The 16,424-nt window shown below is 32.4% G+C and overlaps 1 protein-coding gene across 5 annotated transcripts in view; it reads left to right on the top strand.

The window, feature by feature from the left end:
• Positions 1 to 16,424, top strand: part of LOC117123100 (alpha-actinin-like) — a 51,121-nt gene that overhangs the window by 24,467 nt on the left and 10,230 nt on the right. For 2 of the 5 annotated variants that reach the window (XM_033268930.1, XM_033268933.1), the window contains exons 4-14: positions 1,525 to 1,612; positions 4,160 to 4,238; positions 9,266 to 9,347; positions 9,599 to 9,684; positions 10,125 to 10,217; positions 11,260 to 11,337; positions 12,270 to 12,425; positions 12,973 to 13,049; positions 13,644 to 13,773; positions 14,451 to 14,542; positions 15,344 to 15,452. In XM_033268930.1, the coding sequence (XP_033124821.1) occupies positions 1,525 to 1,612; positions 4,160 to 4,238; positions 9,266 to 9,347; positions 9,599 to 9,684; positions 10,125 to 10,217; positions 11,260 to 11,337; positions 12,270 to 12,425; positions 12,973 to 13,049; positions 13,644 to 13,773; positions 14,451 to 14,542; positions 15,344 to 15,452 (1,070 nt within the window). Of the gene's footprint in view, positions 1 to 1,524; positions 1,613 to 1,783; positions 1,872 to 1,972; positions 2,061 to 4,159; positions 4,239 to 9,265; positions 9,348 to 9,598; positions 9,685 to 10,124; positions 10,218 to 11,259; positions 11,338 to 12,269; positions 12,426 to 12,972; positions 13,050 to 13,643; positions 13,774 to 14,450; positions 14,543 to 15,343; positions 15,453 to 16,424 lie in introns of all 5 variants that reach the window. The other 3 variants (XM_033268929.1, XM_033268932.1, XM_033268931.1) reach the window with 2 other exon arrangements.

Raw genomic sequence — 16,424 nt, 5'->3', positions numbered from 1 at the left:
GGAAGCTCACTGGAAACATCAAAGTTTGGGTGCGGCCCGCGGTGATAAATCAAAAATTCACTTTGGCCCTCCGACCAATATTTATGCCCACCCTTGCTTTAACTGCTCAAGTGTTTATTACACCTACCAAAACTATCAATTAAACTTACCAAAGATATTGTCATTTTGTAGCAGGGAAGGTTGCGGATTTGCTAATTTTCAACCAGAATATACAGTGCAGTAAAAATTGATTTTCCCCAACAGCTCTTGCATTCTCTAATTCTTAGAAAGTTCTTAAATTTTAATGATATTGATTCTACCATAATTAATTTGTTTAGATTGGTTAATGCCATTATGTCAATCCTAAGTTCTGAATGATTTGATTAAGTGATAATATTGATTGGAATAAGAACAATTTTTATTAATTAGTATTTGAATCCCATATTGGAGCTCTGGTAGTAGAAAGTAGTTTCAGTCGAAGTGCAACCAACCATGAAACTACAGTATCGCTCTTGATTGCTGTTTAAGGAGAAGTGTTCTAATTTTATATATTTGAGAACTGGTTTATTTAAATAATATTCCTTTTTTAAAATTACGAATCTTGTGCGCATTTGTTTCGTAGACACTCTTAATTAGATTTGTAATGACGTCACAGGTGCTTCGCTTCAGGTTTGGTGACGAGCCATTGTATTGCAGTGTTGCACAGGCTAAGATGCTAAACCTGGATGGAGCGATGAACCTGGTTCGGGATCACAAAGATCACAATTCTAGTTGAGAATGTCTATGTAACAAACGCGCAAAAGATTTGTAATTTCAAAAGTGGTATATTACAGTATATAATTGAGTATGCTAGATCAGTTCTCTAATTATATACAATTGATAAATTCCTACTTTAATCAATGTTCACTCGATTTATAAATAATTTTGTTTATTTTCAGATTAATGGTGTAATTATACATTTTTTTTTCAGATATGACTCTACATTGTGGTGCTAATTTGCTAACAGCATTGTATCATGATAAAGTTTAGAAACGGTGATCGATACTAATGTCTTTACATTTATGTTCTGTTATAGTTATTTTGAATCTGAATGAATTTAGACTTCTTAAAAGTCTTGATATTCTACTGTGCTTTTAGTTACTGAGCCTGAGCAGTGATTAGGTAAAAAGAGAAATTTCCACTTTAAAAAAGGCTTAGTTGGAAAATCCCAAGTTACACTAAAACAATGGTCTTATAACCATAGATTTTGTAATGTACATGTAGCTTTATTTAAATTGTTGGCACAAATTGTCGCTCTGACAAAGAAGAAGCACAAAGTAATTTGTTTTTGTTCATGAAAAATATGGACCTTCTTTCCTCCCCTCCCCCTCCCACCCCTTAAGAAATGCTCTAATAACTTTGTTCTTATTTCAGTTTAAAAACGAATTCATAGATGGTATCACTTTGCAGAATTTTAAAATGTAATGCTTTCTTCTTTCAGAGTTGTTACCACCAAACCTTTTCCGTTATCAATAAATTTCTCCATGTTGATAATTTTCATTTCAGAACTGTCTTCGAAAGAAGGCCTCTTGCTATGGTGTCAGCGTAAGACTGCACCATACAAGAATGTCAACATAAGCAACTTCCATATTAGGTAAAAACGATCGTGTGCAGTTTCTGTTGCGTTTTTTTTTTTGTTTTTTTTTTGTTTTTGTTTTTTTCTGAAGCTGCTGTTTTAATAATCCCTGTAGAAGTAGTTGATTTAAATTTATTAATATTTGCATGGTCATGTCTAATTTCATGCATGTGTGTTACGTGCTTACAGAAATGACAGCAAAAGAAGGGTTACTGCTTTGGTGCAAGCGGAAGACAGCGCCGTATAAGAACGTCAACATTGCAAATTTTCACACAAGGTAACCCTGGGCGCATGTCATTTAAGACGGCGCATTGTACAAAATTCATGATGAGAGATCTTAACGTATAATGTTTCTATTGTGTAATTTCCCCTTGACAGAAAAAAGCGCAAAAGATGGACTGCTTTTATGGTGTCAACGAAGAACACAACCCTACAAGAATGTGAATATTCGGAATTTCCATTCTAGGTGAACTATACACATACGCCCCCAACGTCACATGAATTGCGTCATCATTCTTCATAGAAAAAAACCTTTAAAAACCATGTAGATCATTTTAGATCAGTTGGTCTCATTTTCCTGTCTAAATCATTTCATTATATTCTACAAAATGCTGTACAATATGCATTAAAATGAACATTAATTCTAACATCATCTGTAATTAAAAAGTTAGAACTTATATTAACACACAGCGATTTAGAACTCTTAACTATATGAATAGAGGTAGAGTAGAATTTGTTACGAGCTCGTCAGTATTTGTTTATGTTAACTGTTGAATTGAAATTTTACTGTAAATATTAACAGTGAAAAAGTGCTGTAAACAATAACTGAACCTAATAACAATCAATTAATTAAATTATTACGTGAAATTATTTAAGGGTTATTGCAAAATTCCCTGTAATTTTACACAAGGTAAAGTATACCCTTTTTAGGGAGTAACTTTATATATTTTATTATATAGTTATATTAGTTTATTATTTTTTATATATGACAGTAACAATCTTTGCCATTTCATTCAGTTATTGCACAACACCTAGCCATACGTTTTTATCTTGTTATTACAACTATTAGTAACAACACAAGTTAATTTCCTTTTTAATTGTTTACATTAACCATATAATGAGCCTATTGAATTACATATCCATCACATGATGTTGAGGTCTATTGATAGCCATGCTACTAAATGCACGAAAACATCCAGAAGGATGTCATTAAACAAAATTTAGTTTATCTTAGTTTATATTGTATAAACCATTGCAGACAATGATACATACGTTATTCATATAATTTGTGTAGCCTATAAATGACCATATCTGCTGAATGCAATACAATATTCATGCGTTTATTAGTCATAAATCTGTATTCCGTAAGGCATAAATCATACATAATCACAAGAAAACAATTATGATTGTGTCATTCTATATTTTATACTTTATTTGTCCATCTTAAAGTATTGTCCAAACAAATTTTATGTGGTATGCCCACATTCGGATGTAATATGTCATCATCATGCCCATATATGGGCATTTTAAAAATATGCATCACATAAAATGTAGACAAAGTTTTAGGCAAGACTCTTTTATACCTTGTTTATCAAATTTTGTTTTTGAAAATTTATCAGAGGAAGTCTAAAAAACAACCAAAATATACTGTAATTTCCATTTAGTTACAGACCTTTGTTAAAAGCACTTAGGAACTGTTGTCATTGATTATATTTTTATGATTGACACATTGAGTTTATAGAGGGTGCCTTTTGAACTTTGCTTGAGGTCCTAAACTCCTATTATAAACAGTTAGATAATTGGATTGATAAATGGTTTATATTTATCCTTTTTTTGTTTTGGCAATAAGTGCACATTTATAGTCCAAAAATAAATTACATTTTTGTTTAAAGTCAACATTATTGACAGCTTTCTGGTTTCAAAAACAAGGTATTAAAAAAAAAGTAAGGAATCAAAAATCCTTTACATTTTAGATGTTTATATTTACTACAATAAGAAATTAAGATAATTAATGTATAAGGTAGATGCCATTCGTAACATAGCTATCAAAAAAGCTATTTGTTTGATTTAACTCTTGTCACTTCGGAAATCGGACAAAAACAACCCTTGTTTTTGTCCCGGTGGTTATTGTCCTACATTCTGTCACTTCACCTTCCAATAATTATCATTATATAGCTAAATTATCCAGTAATACCAAAGTGAAATAATTCAAACCGTTTACATTATCATTAGTGGATGGGGGTTATCCATTTCCCCTTATTTTTAAGAGAGTATATGCATATTCCTTTCTGTGACACCCTTCCCCTCCCAAAAGAATACATCATAATATGATGGTGATTGTTATTCTTAGATCATTTTTTTATTTTAATAACAAAAAAAATCTATAAATTGTCAGGGACCACCATCTCTTCCCCTTCTAGCATATGTATTATACACTTCAACAGTTAATTTATAGATATTAAAAAGAATATTAACAAAATTAAGGTGTCCATGATTGGTAACCATACAATTTTATAAAGAAATAAAACTAATTAGTGTTTTTTTTCTTTATTTTTCTGTATTTAGCTGGAAGGACGGCCTTGGTTTCTGCGCTCTAATCCATCGTCATCGTCCAGAACTCATCGACTACCATTCCCTAAAGAAGGTATGTCTGGTTTGCACAGCTCCTTAAGTGGTGGTTTCTAGTGTAGTCTTTTTTGTTGGTTCCTTTAAAAATGCTCTCACAAAGCTGTAAGATGTTCATTATAATCACTTTCAATATAGAGTGGTTTAAGAAAGGATATTATGTATATTATACTTTACCATCTTTATTTCCTAAGTGCACTTTTTATGGGAGAACATCACTTCACTTCACTTTCATTGTCACTGCTTTATTTAAACTCACTGCTATCACTGCTTTCATTTCCATCATAGTGAAGGTTACATATTTAGCATGTCCTCATTTTTTATTGCTCATTAAGAATGCAGTTTAAACATCAAATTACATCACATTCTTTATTGTAATACTATAGTACTTGGAATTTCCATAGGTCCAGTAAATAATACATCACTTGTACAGTAATTTTTATTGTAATATTTGGTATTTAGGTACACTTGTTTTTTTTAGCCATACTCTGCTGTATTTAAATTGCATATTTTAGTCTGACATCTACGTCAAACAAAACTAATGTGATGTAATGTGAACACAAAAATCCAGATAAATCTTCAAACATTCCAAGCAATTTAAATAGACAATGAAATATTAGATTGGTTAGTATAATACTTTAAAAAAATGATAATAAATTAAAATACATAATTGATTAATATAAAATTGACGCTTGTCGTCCCAAAACTAGAATACTGTCGCTGATTGTTACACTGAATAGTGCTTTAGTACAGGGAAGCCCTAATACTTTCACTCATAGAGCTTTGGAAATAGTAAGTCAATTTCAGTAAATGACCCATCATATTAAAAGCATACAGTGTGGAGATTAAGAATATATTTAAAAGTTAATTGTCATTTTATTGGTCACTAATCCTGGTTTTAATATGGCAAACCTCAATTAACAAAAAAAATGCAATAAACAATTCTACAGAAAAAGTATTTTCTGTGTCAAAATTTAATAAAACATGTTGAGCAAATCCCTCAACCTCTCAAGGATAGATGCTAGATATTCACATTCATTCAATTTAGCTAAAATGTAAATTTAATTTATTTATATCAGAAAAACTGTTAAAATCATTTATATTTCATAAGTTACTCATATACTATTTAAAAATTAAATAAGTATCTTCTATCTATATTTAGAAACATCTCATTAACTTTCAAGAAAAATATTCAACGTTTTAGTCATGACCTGTTTACTGACATTTCCTCAAAACATTCCAAATTTGAATTTTTGCCTAAAGACTTTAACCTTGAGTAATTGAACTTGACCTCCCTCCCCCTCAAATGGGATGTTCTTCTGGTTCAAAATTTGTACCTTTGACCTTGTCGTACTTTGACACAAAGTAGTACTTAATGAAGCTTGGCAAATAAACATATCAAAAATTTGTATATAATGTGTTTGAGGAATGTCCATATTTATTTAGAGATTGTTTTATCAACCAATGATATAAATCCCAAAAGGCTACAAGTTAAGCTTCTTCAATTATCATCTCATGATAGTGCTAATCAAGATTATTAGAAAAGGAAATGAATAAATTGATTATAATTATGTTCCGTGTCATTGTAGTGGAAATGGTCAAACACACGTTAAATATCAGTGAAATCTAACTGCATGGGTCATCAATCATTTCCATTACTTGAAAGATATTAACTTCCACTATTGTTTTCATCGTTAATGCATAATTTTCATTACCATGTTTGTTTTTATGACGGAATATACTAGTTAATATTAATGTAATATTAATAAAAATAGGCCTACATTTCATTTCATACGTTTCATCTTTAAGAAGCAACAAATGCAAATTCTAACACATTATTCTGAAGATTTTGTGGCATGTTACAAGTGCAGATTTCATGCCCCCTCCCCTAGTTATTAGAAATGTGCTGAATGCTGAAGCACACAGGGTCCCCCTTTAATTGTTCATAGAATAGTGTTACGCTTTATAAGCACTCATTAGTAACTTGAGGCACACAAGACTCATCTTGAAGAAGAGTGCTGTATGCTTGTAGTGTTTTCTGCTCAATAATAATTCTGATTGGTTAGTTATTAAGTACGATATTGACACTCTGGAAAGCTTAATTCAAACCCAGAAAAGGATTTAGTAAACCACATACGTTTTCAACATATACCTACTTTGATAGTTTCAAAACCTCTCATGCTAAATTTCGTTTCTGTTAAAGTGTATGTTTTAACAATTAACTTCCTTCATCACATTACAATCTGTAATTTATTCATTCAATCCAATCAAAAAGTTTGTTACTAATTTGAGGAAAAACATTTCAGTTTTGAAAAATCACTTAGCATCACTCTTTTTTAAATTCTGTAGTTCTCATTTAAAGTCTATGTTTTTTTAAAAATTATTTTGGCGTAATTGACTAAATAATTAACCAAGTAATGACATATTCATCCTGATTTTTTATTTGATATATTTCAAATCTCCAAGTTGATATACACAGACATATATAGCAGGCAAAATAATTGAAACAAGTTCTCGTAATCTCGAAAACTATGATGAGATTTTAGTGGCCCTAATGGCCGCCCATACAAACAGGTCTATTAACTAATCAGCCAAGTGATTCTAGTGGCCCTAATGGCTGCTCATACAAACAGGTCTATTAATTAATCAATCAGCAGGGTACTCCTTGAGCTCCTCATTAGAGCTAAAAAAAAAAAAAAAACATTCGGTGATATTTCCATATCCCATCTGACTTTGCATTGTTTCTACTAGTGTTTGCATACATCTAACAGATTAAAGTAGATTGATTCAGTTGTTGTTGTCATAACTATTAACTAATAATAATTCATAGTTTACTATTAATTAATAAAAACTAATAACTGTTTGTGTGAATATGCATGAGTTTGATTAGCTCTGCTTACAGCTGTAGTTAGAGGAACCAACGGATAAGATAGTAACAAGGTTGTGGCTCATTGTGGTCTTCACTTGCGAGGATGGAAGATGGAAGCTAACGAATCAAACTAATGAATAATTAATAAAATGATGATTAGGTCATCCGGTTCAAGAAATCATTCTAAAGGTCTCTCCACACTACCAGGAATTATGTGACAAACATTTGTGATTTGCCCACATAAGCAGTGATGATGTCATTGTCATATCACAACCATACATGGGCATGATGATGGGGATTATGTGACATCATCATGGCATATATGGTCAAATCACTGGTATTTGTCATTTAAAATTAGATACTGTAGTGTGAACAGGACTTTAAGTACTGTTCACACTCTCTAATTTTAAATGACAGTGTGAACAGTACTTAAAGCCGTGTTCACACTCTCTAATTTTAAATGACAGTGTGAACAGTACTTAAAGCCGTGTTCACACTCTCTAATTTTAAATGACAGTGTGAAAAGTACTTAAAGCCGTGTTCACACTCTAATTTTAAATGACAGTGTGAATAGTACTTAAGTACTATTCACACTCTAATTTTAAATGACAGTGTGAACAGTACTTAAAGCCGTGTTCACACTCTCTAATTTTAAATGACAGTGTGAACAGTACTTAAAGCCGTGTTCACACTATCTAATTTTAAATAACAATGTGAACCGGGCCTAAAGAACTCAACCATTTCAGTTTTCATGTTTCCATCTTCATGCATTTGAATCGAATGCAATGTTGTCATCAATCAGATTGCTTCCGAGCAACAACCACCTTCTCTTAATGAATTGTAGAAACCTTACATATTATCTTTAGTGTCTGAAGTGAGAATTAACTAGCAATGCACGGCACCAGATGAATTGATACCAGATAATGGGATAGTGGTAGACTAACTAACGATTTCTGTGATACTTTTACAAATAGTTCTCTAACCAGATCTGTTTATTATTTATTTATTTGACTGTTTTATTTATTTTCTTATTTATTTGTTTATTGTTTATTCAACAATATTATTAAGAGATGCTCCAAAACAAATTGTAAAATAGCAACTTCTTAATTCTTGAGGGCAGACACTCCTAAAGGACCTCATATCAATTTTGTATGATGGTTTTATCACCCGGCCATTCATTCTTCTCATTCATTCATTTTTCATTCAATATCGAATTCATTTTGGTAATGTAATCTTACTGAATGGCATACTCAGTTACAAGGGATGATATATATGGATGCTGAAAGGTGTTGGTTGTTTATTTGTGGTGTGAAGAGGTAGTTTAAATTACAATACTGTCAATGGATGGTTCAGGCAATGAAAGCAGTGAAAAGATGTTTGAGGGAGGGACAGAATGGATGGTGGGGTAAAAATAAATGGATGGTAGAGGCAGTAAGGTAATGTTCAAGGGAATAACGGCCTGGACTAAATTAATGGTGCAAGGAGTGAAAGAATGTTTAAAGGGAAGGAATGGATTGTGGAAAAAAATAAATGAAAGGTGGAATCGGTGAAAGGATGTTTGAGAGTATAGGCCCAGAGTAAAATGATGGTGGAGGGAGTGTTAGAATGTTGAAAGTGAATTAATGGATGATGGAAAAGCAGTGAATGAAACAAAGATGCCATGAATGAACAGATGTTAGGCAGTAAAGGAATGGTTGAAAGAGTGGTTGAAGTTTAGAAGTTGTGACGGAGTTGTTAAGTGAGTTATTGGATGGTCAATTGACAACCCATACCACTAAAGAAATCTACAAATTCTCTTTCTTGCCTCTAACCGTGCAACCTTGGAACTCATTTCCCTGAAGATGTTGCATCACATGCAGTCTTCAGAGCCTACTCCCATGTACACTAATTCCAGGGAGATGCACATAGTATTTTTGCACAGCATTAATCACCTATATTTTCATGCACCCTAACTTTATTTGACATTCCGACTATTGCTTTCGAAATATCGGAAGTAAATTATAATGGATGGTGTCAGTGTTGTAGTTTGTGGGAAAAAGTTGGATTGATGGTTAGAGAGAAAGAGGTGAATCAGAACATACAGAGGTGGTTCACAATGTGAAGGGATATTTCTGGATAACTTTAGTATTTCCGGAAAACTGGGGTATTGTATATATTTGAATTTGCGTCTTCTTTAGGATGACCCATACCACAATCTTAACACTGCATTTGAAGTTGCTGAGAAGTACCTCGACATTCCAAAGATGTTGGACCCCGACGGTAAGATAAATCTTCTTTTTTTTAAATGCTAACTGAAACTATTGCTCTATTGAAAATGTAAAGAACAGTAATTTACTTTGACCTTTCTTTTCTAGTATGAACAGTATTGTTTTTATATTTCAGATAATACTGTACTATAATTGTTCTGTTTTGGCAGTGAAGTTGAACTTAATATGGCTATGTTGTTTACAGTTGATTTTTTCAACTTATGAGCTGTTGTATTAAAATATTAATGTTATTTATTTTCGCAGAGATTGTGAACAGTGCAAAGCCAGATGAGCGTTCCATTATGACGTACGTGTCATCATACTATCACGCTTTCTCCGGCGCACAACAGGTACTTGAATTAGTTAATTTCTCATCTCCTTTAATTTCGCATTCAAGATTGAATGACTTCTCTGTGGAGTATGTGTTTTTATCTGACATATGGTCTACTAGTCTCTCATACAGTATGCCAGTATCATTCTGGAGGAAGTTTCTAATTATAATAATCTCAGATCTAATCCTCTTTAATTTATAATTAAAACTGCTGTCATTGGTTTGTTTTAATGTCAAGGCTACTGTACGAGTTAGTAACTTAGAGGCAAATTATTTCAAATAATAATATTAATTGAAATTAATAACGTATCAAATAAAATTGTATCAAAGACACAAATCAAACTCCCAAATATACAAGTTGTTCCACCCCCCCCGAATGAGGTGTAATACAGACCTATAATGTTTCATTTTGATTTTATCATTATTCATAAATTCACTAAATTTATTAATTTTCTTTAGGCTGAGACTGCTGCAAGCCGTATTTGTAAAGTTCTTGGAGTCAACCAAGAAAATGAGCGCCTTATGGACGAGTACGAAGCCCTCGCTAGCGATGTAAGTAGAATCAGCGATCACGCACCTTTAAATATTCTGTACTTGAAATGTACTTTTAAAAAATTGTACAAGACATTTACCGTACCTTTTTATTTTCTGCAACTGATATCTTCCTAAAATATTTTCTCCAGGCATCACTATTTTTTCATTTTTTTTCTTTTATAGTTATATATTATATTTTTATTTAAAACATATACAATAATAGTGACCCATTTAGCTCACCATTACTATAATTGTTATAATGTATTATAATCAAAAAGATGGGTGACAGAATTTCAGCAACCAATGAATTCCCAGCAATCAAGTCATGTGATACTGATCCAGGAATGCCAAAGCCGGTCATCGTTTTGATACGATTGATGGGGACACCTCAACTATGTCAGGGACCATCTCAACTGTGTTACATGTATTCATAAATGGGAATTCCTCGCTTTAAATTGAATGGGAATGTTCAGTGTCCCCTGCATACCTGCCAAGTCGTAATGTGAAACCAATAAATGAAAAGATGGCTGACATCCATTATAAATATAAAAATTGAATTACAAATATAAATTAAATATGAAACATGTATTAACATTACAACCAATGGGATCTCTCAATTTTTTTAATGTATATCTTATATTGCTCTTTATATTAGTCATTTTTTTATAGATTCAATAATAAAACCATTTATTTTTAGGAATTAAAAGAAATCCCTTTGCCTGCTTCTAAATTATAGTATAGTAGATACATTTGTACACGCTGTAAATACATGTACTTAATTTTTTTTTTTTCGTATTGAATGCATTAAGAATTTAAACACCTGCTGTGATTAATTATTCATATTGTATATGGCTTTGTTGTTTGTTTGCACCTGCATTCACGATTGGCCACAATAAGTTGCGAAATAAAATGTATGTGTATTATTAATACAAACCGGAACATGTCAATCACACTGAAATTTATAAAGTTAATACCTATATTATGAGGTTTTATGCACATTATTCATATATAAAAAAGATTGAATTTCATATTCACCATCTTTTTAATTTGATTTGATCAGCTTCTGGAATGGATCAAGCGAAAGAAGCCGTGGCTTGAGGATAGAACGCTTAACGAGGACACACTACCCGCTGCCCAGGTAAATTACCCCCTCCTACTTTGCTGCTCATGTATAATACCCCCTGCCACCCAGTTTTGACAAATTGCGACAGCATCCGTAATTGGCTTCTGATGGTCGGTTCCTAGAGTGCTGGTATGGGCTATCTTAACATAATCTGTACTTAAATTGGATTAGAAGTGTTCCATCGATTCTGTTTAAATTGGATTAAGTGTCTTCCACAAGTCAATTAGAGATGACGATGAGACAAGTGAATAAAATAATTATGTTTGATTGACTCGTTGAGCAGATTACTTCCTGGTAGATGTTAATGTTTAAAGAAAAAAATGGTTTACATTGTTTCATGTATGAGAAATTATTTTTATTGTGATTACAGATTATGATTATAGATTCTGTAATGTTTTTTGCAACAGAAATAAATACAAAATAAAAGTATATGAATAGTAATCGTTTTTATCATGATGGAATAGACAATAACTGGATTTGCGTTAGGAGAATCAAGCATATGTATAATTTTGCCCAACCTGATGGGAAAATGTACAGAATACTCAGTACACGTGATAACACTTGGCGAGTCCCACCCGACAACAAATTGCGATTTTTTTTTCCGCAAGTGTTTTCACACGTACTGAGTATTCAGTACATCTTCATGTCAGTTTGGGCAAAATTACACCTGTAAAAAAATATATGATTATAGATTTTGATGGCTATGACAATGTTAATGTTACATAAACATTAATTATTGCCTAAATATTGGCATGCCTGGGTGTACTGACTTTACGACATAGTACAAGCTTGAAAAAAAAAAAATCTTTAATTTTCATGGCTATCAAAGTTGATTTCCCTGGTATTTTATGAGTTTAATAAATTTAGTGTTATTCAAGAAACAACTATTTGAGTAAATATGGTATTTTGTAAAAAAAAATAAACATTTTTGTTGAATTTGAATTTAGGGTAAAATGGACGAATTCCGTAGTTACCGTCGTGGAGAGAAACCACCAAAAATAGAGGCCAAAGGTCGGCTTGAGACAAACTTTAATACACTCCAGACAAGGCTAAGACTTAACAACCGTCCTGCATTCATGCCCACGGAAGGCAAAATGATATCTGTAAGTGTGTAACATTTAACAGGTCTTCCTTTCTTCAGCCCCAGATGAATGTCAATTTTTATAAAGCTGCTAAAGACTAATATATACTATTTACTAATATACTATTTACCATTCATTCACGTTCTCTCAGACAGTACCTATAATATAATTAAGATTGGACATATTTAATATGTTACATATTATTCACATAATGAAGCCTTTTGTTTTTAGTGACTCGCCATTTGTGTTTCCCCAATTGTAATTTTCTCATATCATATATTGTTAGGAGTTATATATTTTTTTATAGTTCACTTTAACTGATGGAGATAAGGGATTATTTTTTTTATATGTAATCAAAAATATTAAGTGTTAAAATCTGTAGTTGTAAGGATTTAATTTAATGATGTACTTTAAATATTCATATTTTTTTAAATATTGCTTCTGTGTTTTAAAAACTTCAATAAATGTTACAATAAATGTTATAATAATAACATTTATTTTAAAAAAAGCATTTATCTACTTGGAATAAAGCATGGAGAAACTATTAAACATTGTGGATTATGTTTAGGATATTAATAATGCTTGGAGGGGACTTGAGTCTGCAGAGAGAGGTTTTGAAGAATGGCTCTTGTCAGAGATGAGGAGGTTAGTGTTTTCTTGTTTCCTATTTGTGTTCCATGCTGACGTCAGCATCCTACAACTAAAATGCTACAACTATTGTAGCCTACTTAATTTGCAAGTTATTTTATGAAATTTTATTTGAAAACAAAAGTATTATCTAACTTTCATAAATATTAGTCCATATTATAACATCAGTTATCAATTGTAATCATTTATCATCATTTTAAATTGTCATTGTCAATCATTGTCATCATTATTTTTCATCATCAATCAATTTATCACACTAGCTACGTCTTGTAGTTGGCGCGGCCTTCCGAATTGTCTGAAATAGTGAACTGTGATACATAGTTTGAATGATACTTTTCATCATGCGGCAAATATTTATCATAAAGAGAAAGAACTATTATGTAATTAGCTTCCTAAAAATTCAGGCAATTCCAAAGGCCATGCCTCTGTGTAAATATTTGTCTATATTGATTGACCTTAAATATGGGCATGTGCAGTCCAAACTACGTGCGTAGCGACTATTGTTAGTCGCTACACATTTATGATTCCGATGATAAAGAATGTTATGAAAAACATTACCTTACTTTTTTCTTTAAAATTTGTGTTTTTTAGACTAGAAAGACTTGATCATTTGGCCAAGAAATTCCGATTGAAATGTGAAATCCATGAGGACTGGTCAGGCGGGAAAGTTGAAATGCTCCAGGAACTTGACTACAAGTCGCTGTCTCTGCATGAAATTAAAGTAAGTTCAGAGAACTAGGGAAAATCATGAGCTTAACTGTGGAGGTACTGTCAGTCCTTTAACTGTGGAGATACTGTCAGTCCTTTAACTGTGGAAATACTGTCAGTCCTTTAACTGTGGAGATACTGTCAGTCCTTTAACTGTGGAAATACTGTCAGTCCTTTAACTGTGGAGATACTGTCAGTCCTTCGGTCTCTTGTTTCTCCTAAGCCCCACCCCTTGGATACTGTTGCTATGGTCCTACGAAACAATAGAGTAAATATACGTAAACATGTGCGTTTGTGAGACCACATGTGTGTTGGTAGGACGCGCATATTTGTCAGTTGCTAACTGTGATACTTCGGAAAGGTCAAATCTTTTGCTACTTTCTTTGTGTTTCTGTTTGAGGACTGAAATACACACAGTCTTCATATTAAGGTGTTGGTCCGCTATGCCCATGTGTATGTAAAGAACACAGTACACTCTTTCGAAAAGGGAAGGGGATTGTCTTCCGATTAGTGATCCCCGCTGAAAATGTGTCATCAAACATTGGTTATGCTTGATTTTTCACACTGAAAAAAATCTAAAATCCAGTAATGATGTTAATATGTTTTCAATAAATAATGGATTTTCCTTTCTTGTTATCATCCTCAACATGCGTAATTACTTAAATGCTAAAATTATTAATCGTTTTTAAGGCTTTGCGCAGGAAGCACGAGGCTTTCCAGAGTGATTTAGCAGCTCACCAAGACAGAGTGGAACAGATTGCTGCTATTGCACAAGAATTGAAGTAAGTCTGCAAAGACAGTCAAAGCAGTCACTCATCGCAAATCATGTTTCAGAGATAATGGCCAAAACATGCTGGAATTTCAATATTTTTACAATTTCTATATTATTTCACTAAACTAACCTTTATATATCTATACATCATGCTGTGCTGTAATTTTCAATGTTAAAATAACAATTTTTAATGATTTGGTATTGGCTTCTGCCTGAGAAATGCCTGAAATCATAAACTTTAAAGGCTGATTCCTCAAATATTTGTTCTTTAAACAGTTCTATGTTTAAATACTTGTAACTTCATAAGGAAATGTCGGATTTAAATGATTCCTTTACTATTTAATAGCTCTCATTTTACTATTTAACCCTGTATTAATAACTAAAAATCGACTTTTGTGACAAGTGGCTGGTTTGGCTTGTCTTTGCTACAAATAATATGCTATGAAGTATTGACATTTGACTTATGACCACTTTAAGAATTTAGCCCTGTGGAAATCATTTTGGTAGAATATTTATATGAAGTTTTAAAAATCTAATATTATTTTTAATGTTACACTCCTGAAGCCTTTAAATGTTATGAAACAGCAAATGTAGTTTCATTAAAGCATTCTATATTTTTCGTGTTTAAGAATCAGAATGTTGGTCTGTCCTTTTACCTCAAAGGCATCTTTGAAGATCTAAGCATAAATACATATATACATAACATCTTAGTGGATCTCATGCTTTTACAAATTTGGGCGAATCCCATTCTATTTAAGTATTCCACTTTCTCATATATGAATAAGCATATAACATTTTGGTTTTTTTTCAGTGACTTGGAATATCCACAAATTGCTCAGGTGAACTCAAGGTGTCAGGCGATCTGTGACCAGTGGGACACTCTTGGAGCCATGACATTGAAACGAACACAAGCTCTTGATGTAAGTTGCGTAGTCTGTACATACTCTTCAATTACTAAGCATCTATGCCAACTTATGCAGCTTAGCTTCCTTATCGACCTCTGACCTCCTCCCTACTAAAAAACATGCGTGATTGTTCAATAGAATATTAAAAGTGACAAAAAAAATGTAAAGTTAAAGTTTAAAAAAAATCCTTTTAGTTCAGGAGCCATTAAGGCACATTGGGGCTAGAGCCTAGCTTCTGTAGCGTGAAGTGGATAAGAGTGGGATGCTCTCCCTGGATGAGATGCTAGTCCATTGCAGGCTGCTCCCAGCATTTTTGCTGGTACTTATTGATACAGCTGGGTAGACTAAAGCAATGTAGATGAAGTGCCTTGCTCAAGGACACAAGCAAAATGCAAGCATAGCAGAGTACGTAACATGTTTGATATTCTCTCTATGACATACAACTGCCTCCTATGCAGTCTCCCTACAACTGATAATGTTCACACAGATTCAATGCAAATATGCAGTCGCCCTATGTCTGCAGGTGTTGTCTGTATTTGGCTTTATGAAACTATTTTATTGTTTATTAATATAAGCTCTATCTTGAAACCATCTGCCAACAACCTTTTCTATGAATTGTCTCATTTACATATTGATTGATGTTCTCATTTATGTGTTTGTTTACATCATGAGACAAAGAGCCTACAGTATCTGTATAATCCAACGTATGGCATTTATTACCCAAAGAGTGAACACCCCTTAAAAATATGGAACAGTCTATTTTAGATAAAATTTTATTGTCTAATTAGCATGAAATTTTAATTACAAGGCACCTTCAAACATTCATAGATACATAAATTATAATTAATTAAATATTGGTCTTGTCCGTATAAGTACACTATATTATAGAGTGTGTTTTTTTTGCTCTATTTGATGTGTTAGCATACCGAATACTCGTACGTCCAAAAATACTTGAGAGAAAAAATTGCTTCGGGTGGGAATCAAATC

This window comes from Anneissia japonica, unplaced genomic scaffold (assembly GCF_011630105.1).
Source record: "Anneissia japonica isolate Jap-2015-1 unplaced genomic scaffold, ASM1163010v1 scaffold11402_len470986_cov188, whole genome shotgun sequence".
Taxonomy (NCBI): Eukaryota; Metazoa; Echinodermata; class Crinoidea; order Comatulida; family Comatulidae; genus Anneissia; species Anneissia japonica.
This window is presented reverse-complemented; position numbering and strand designations above follow the sequence as displayed.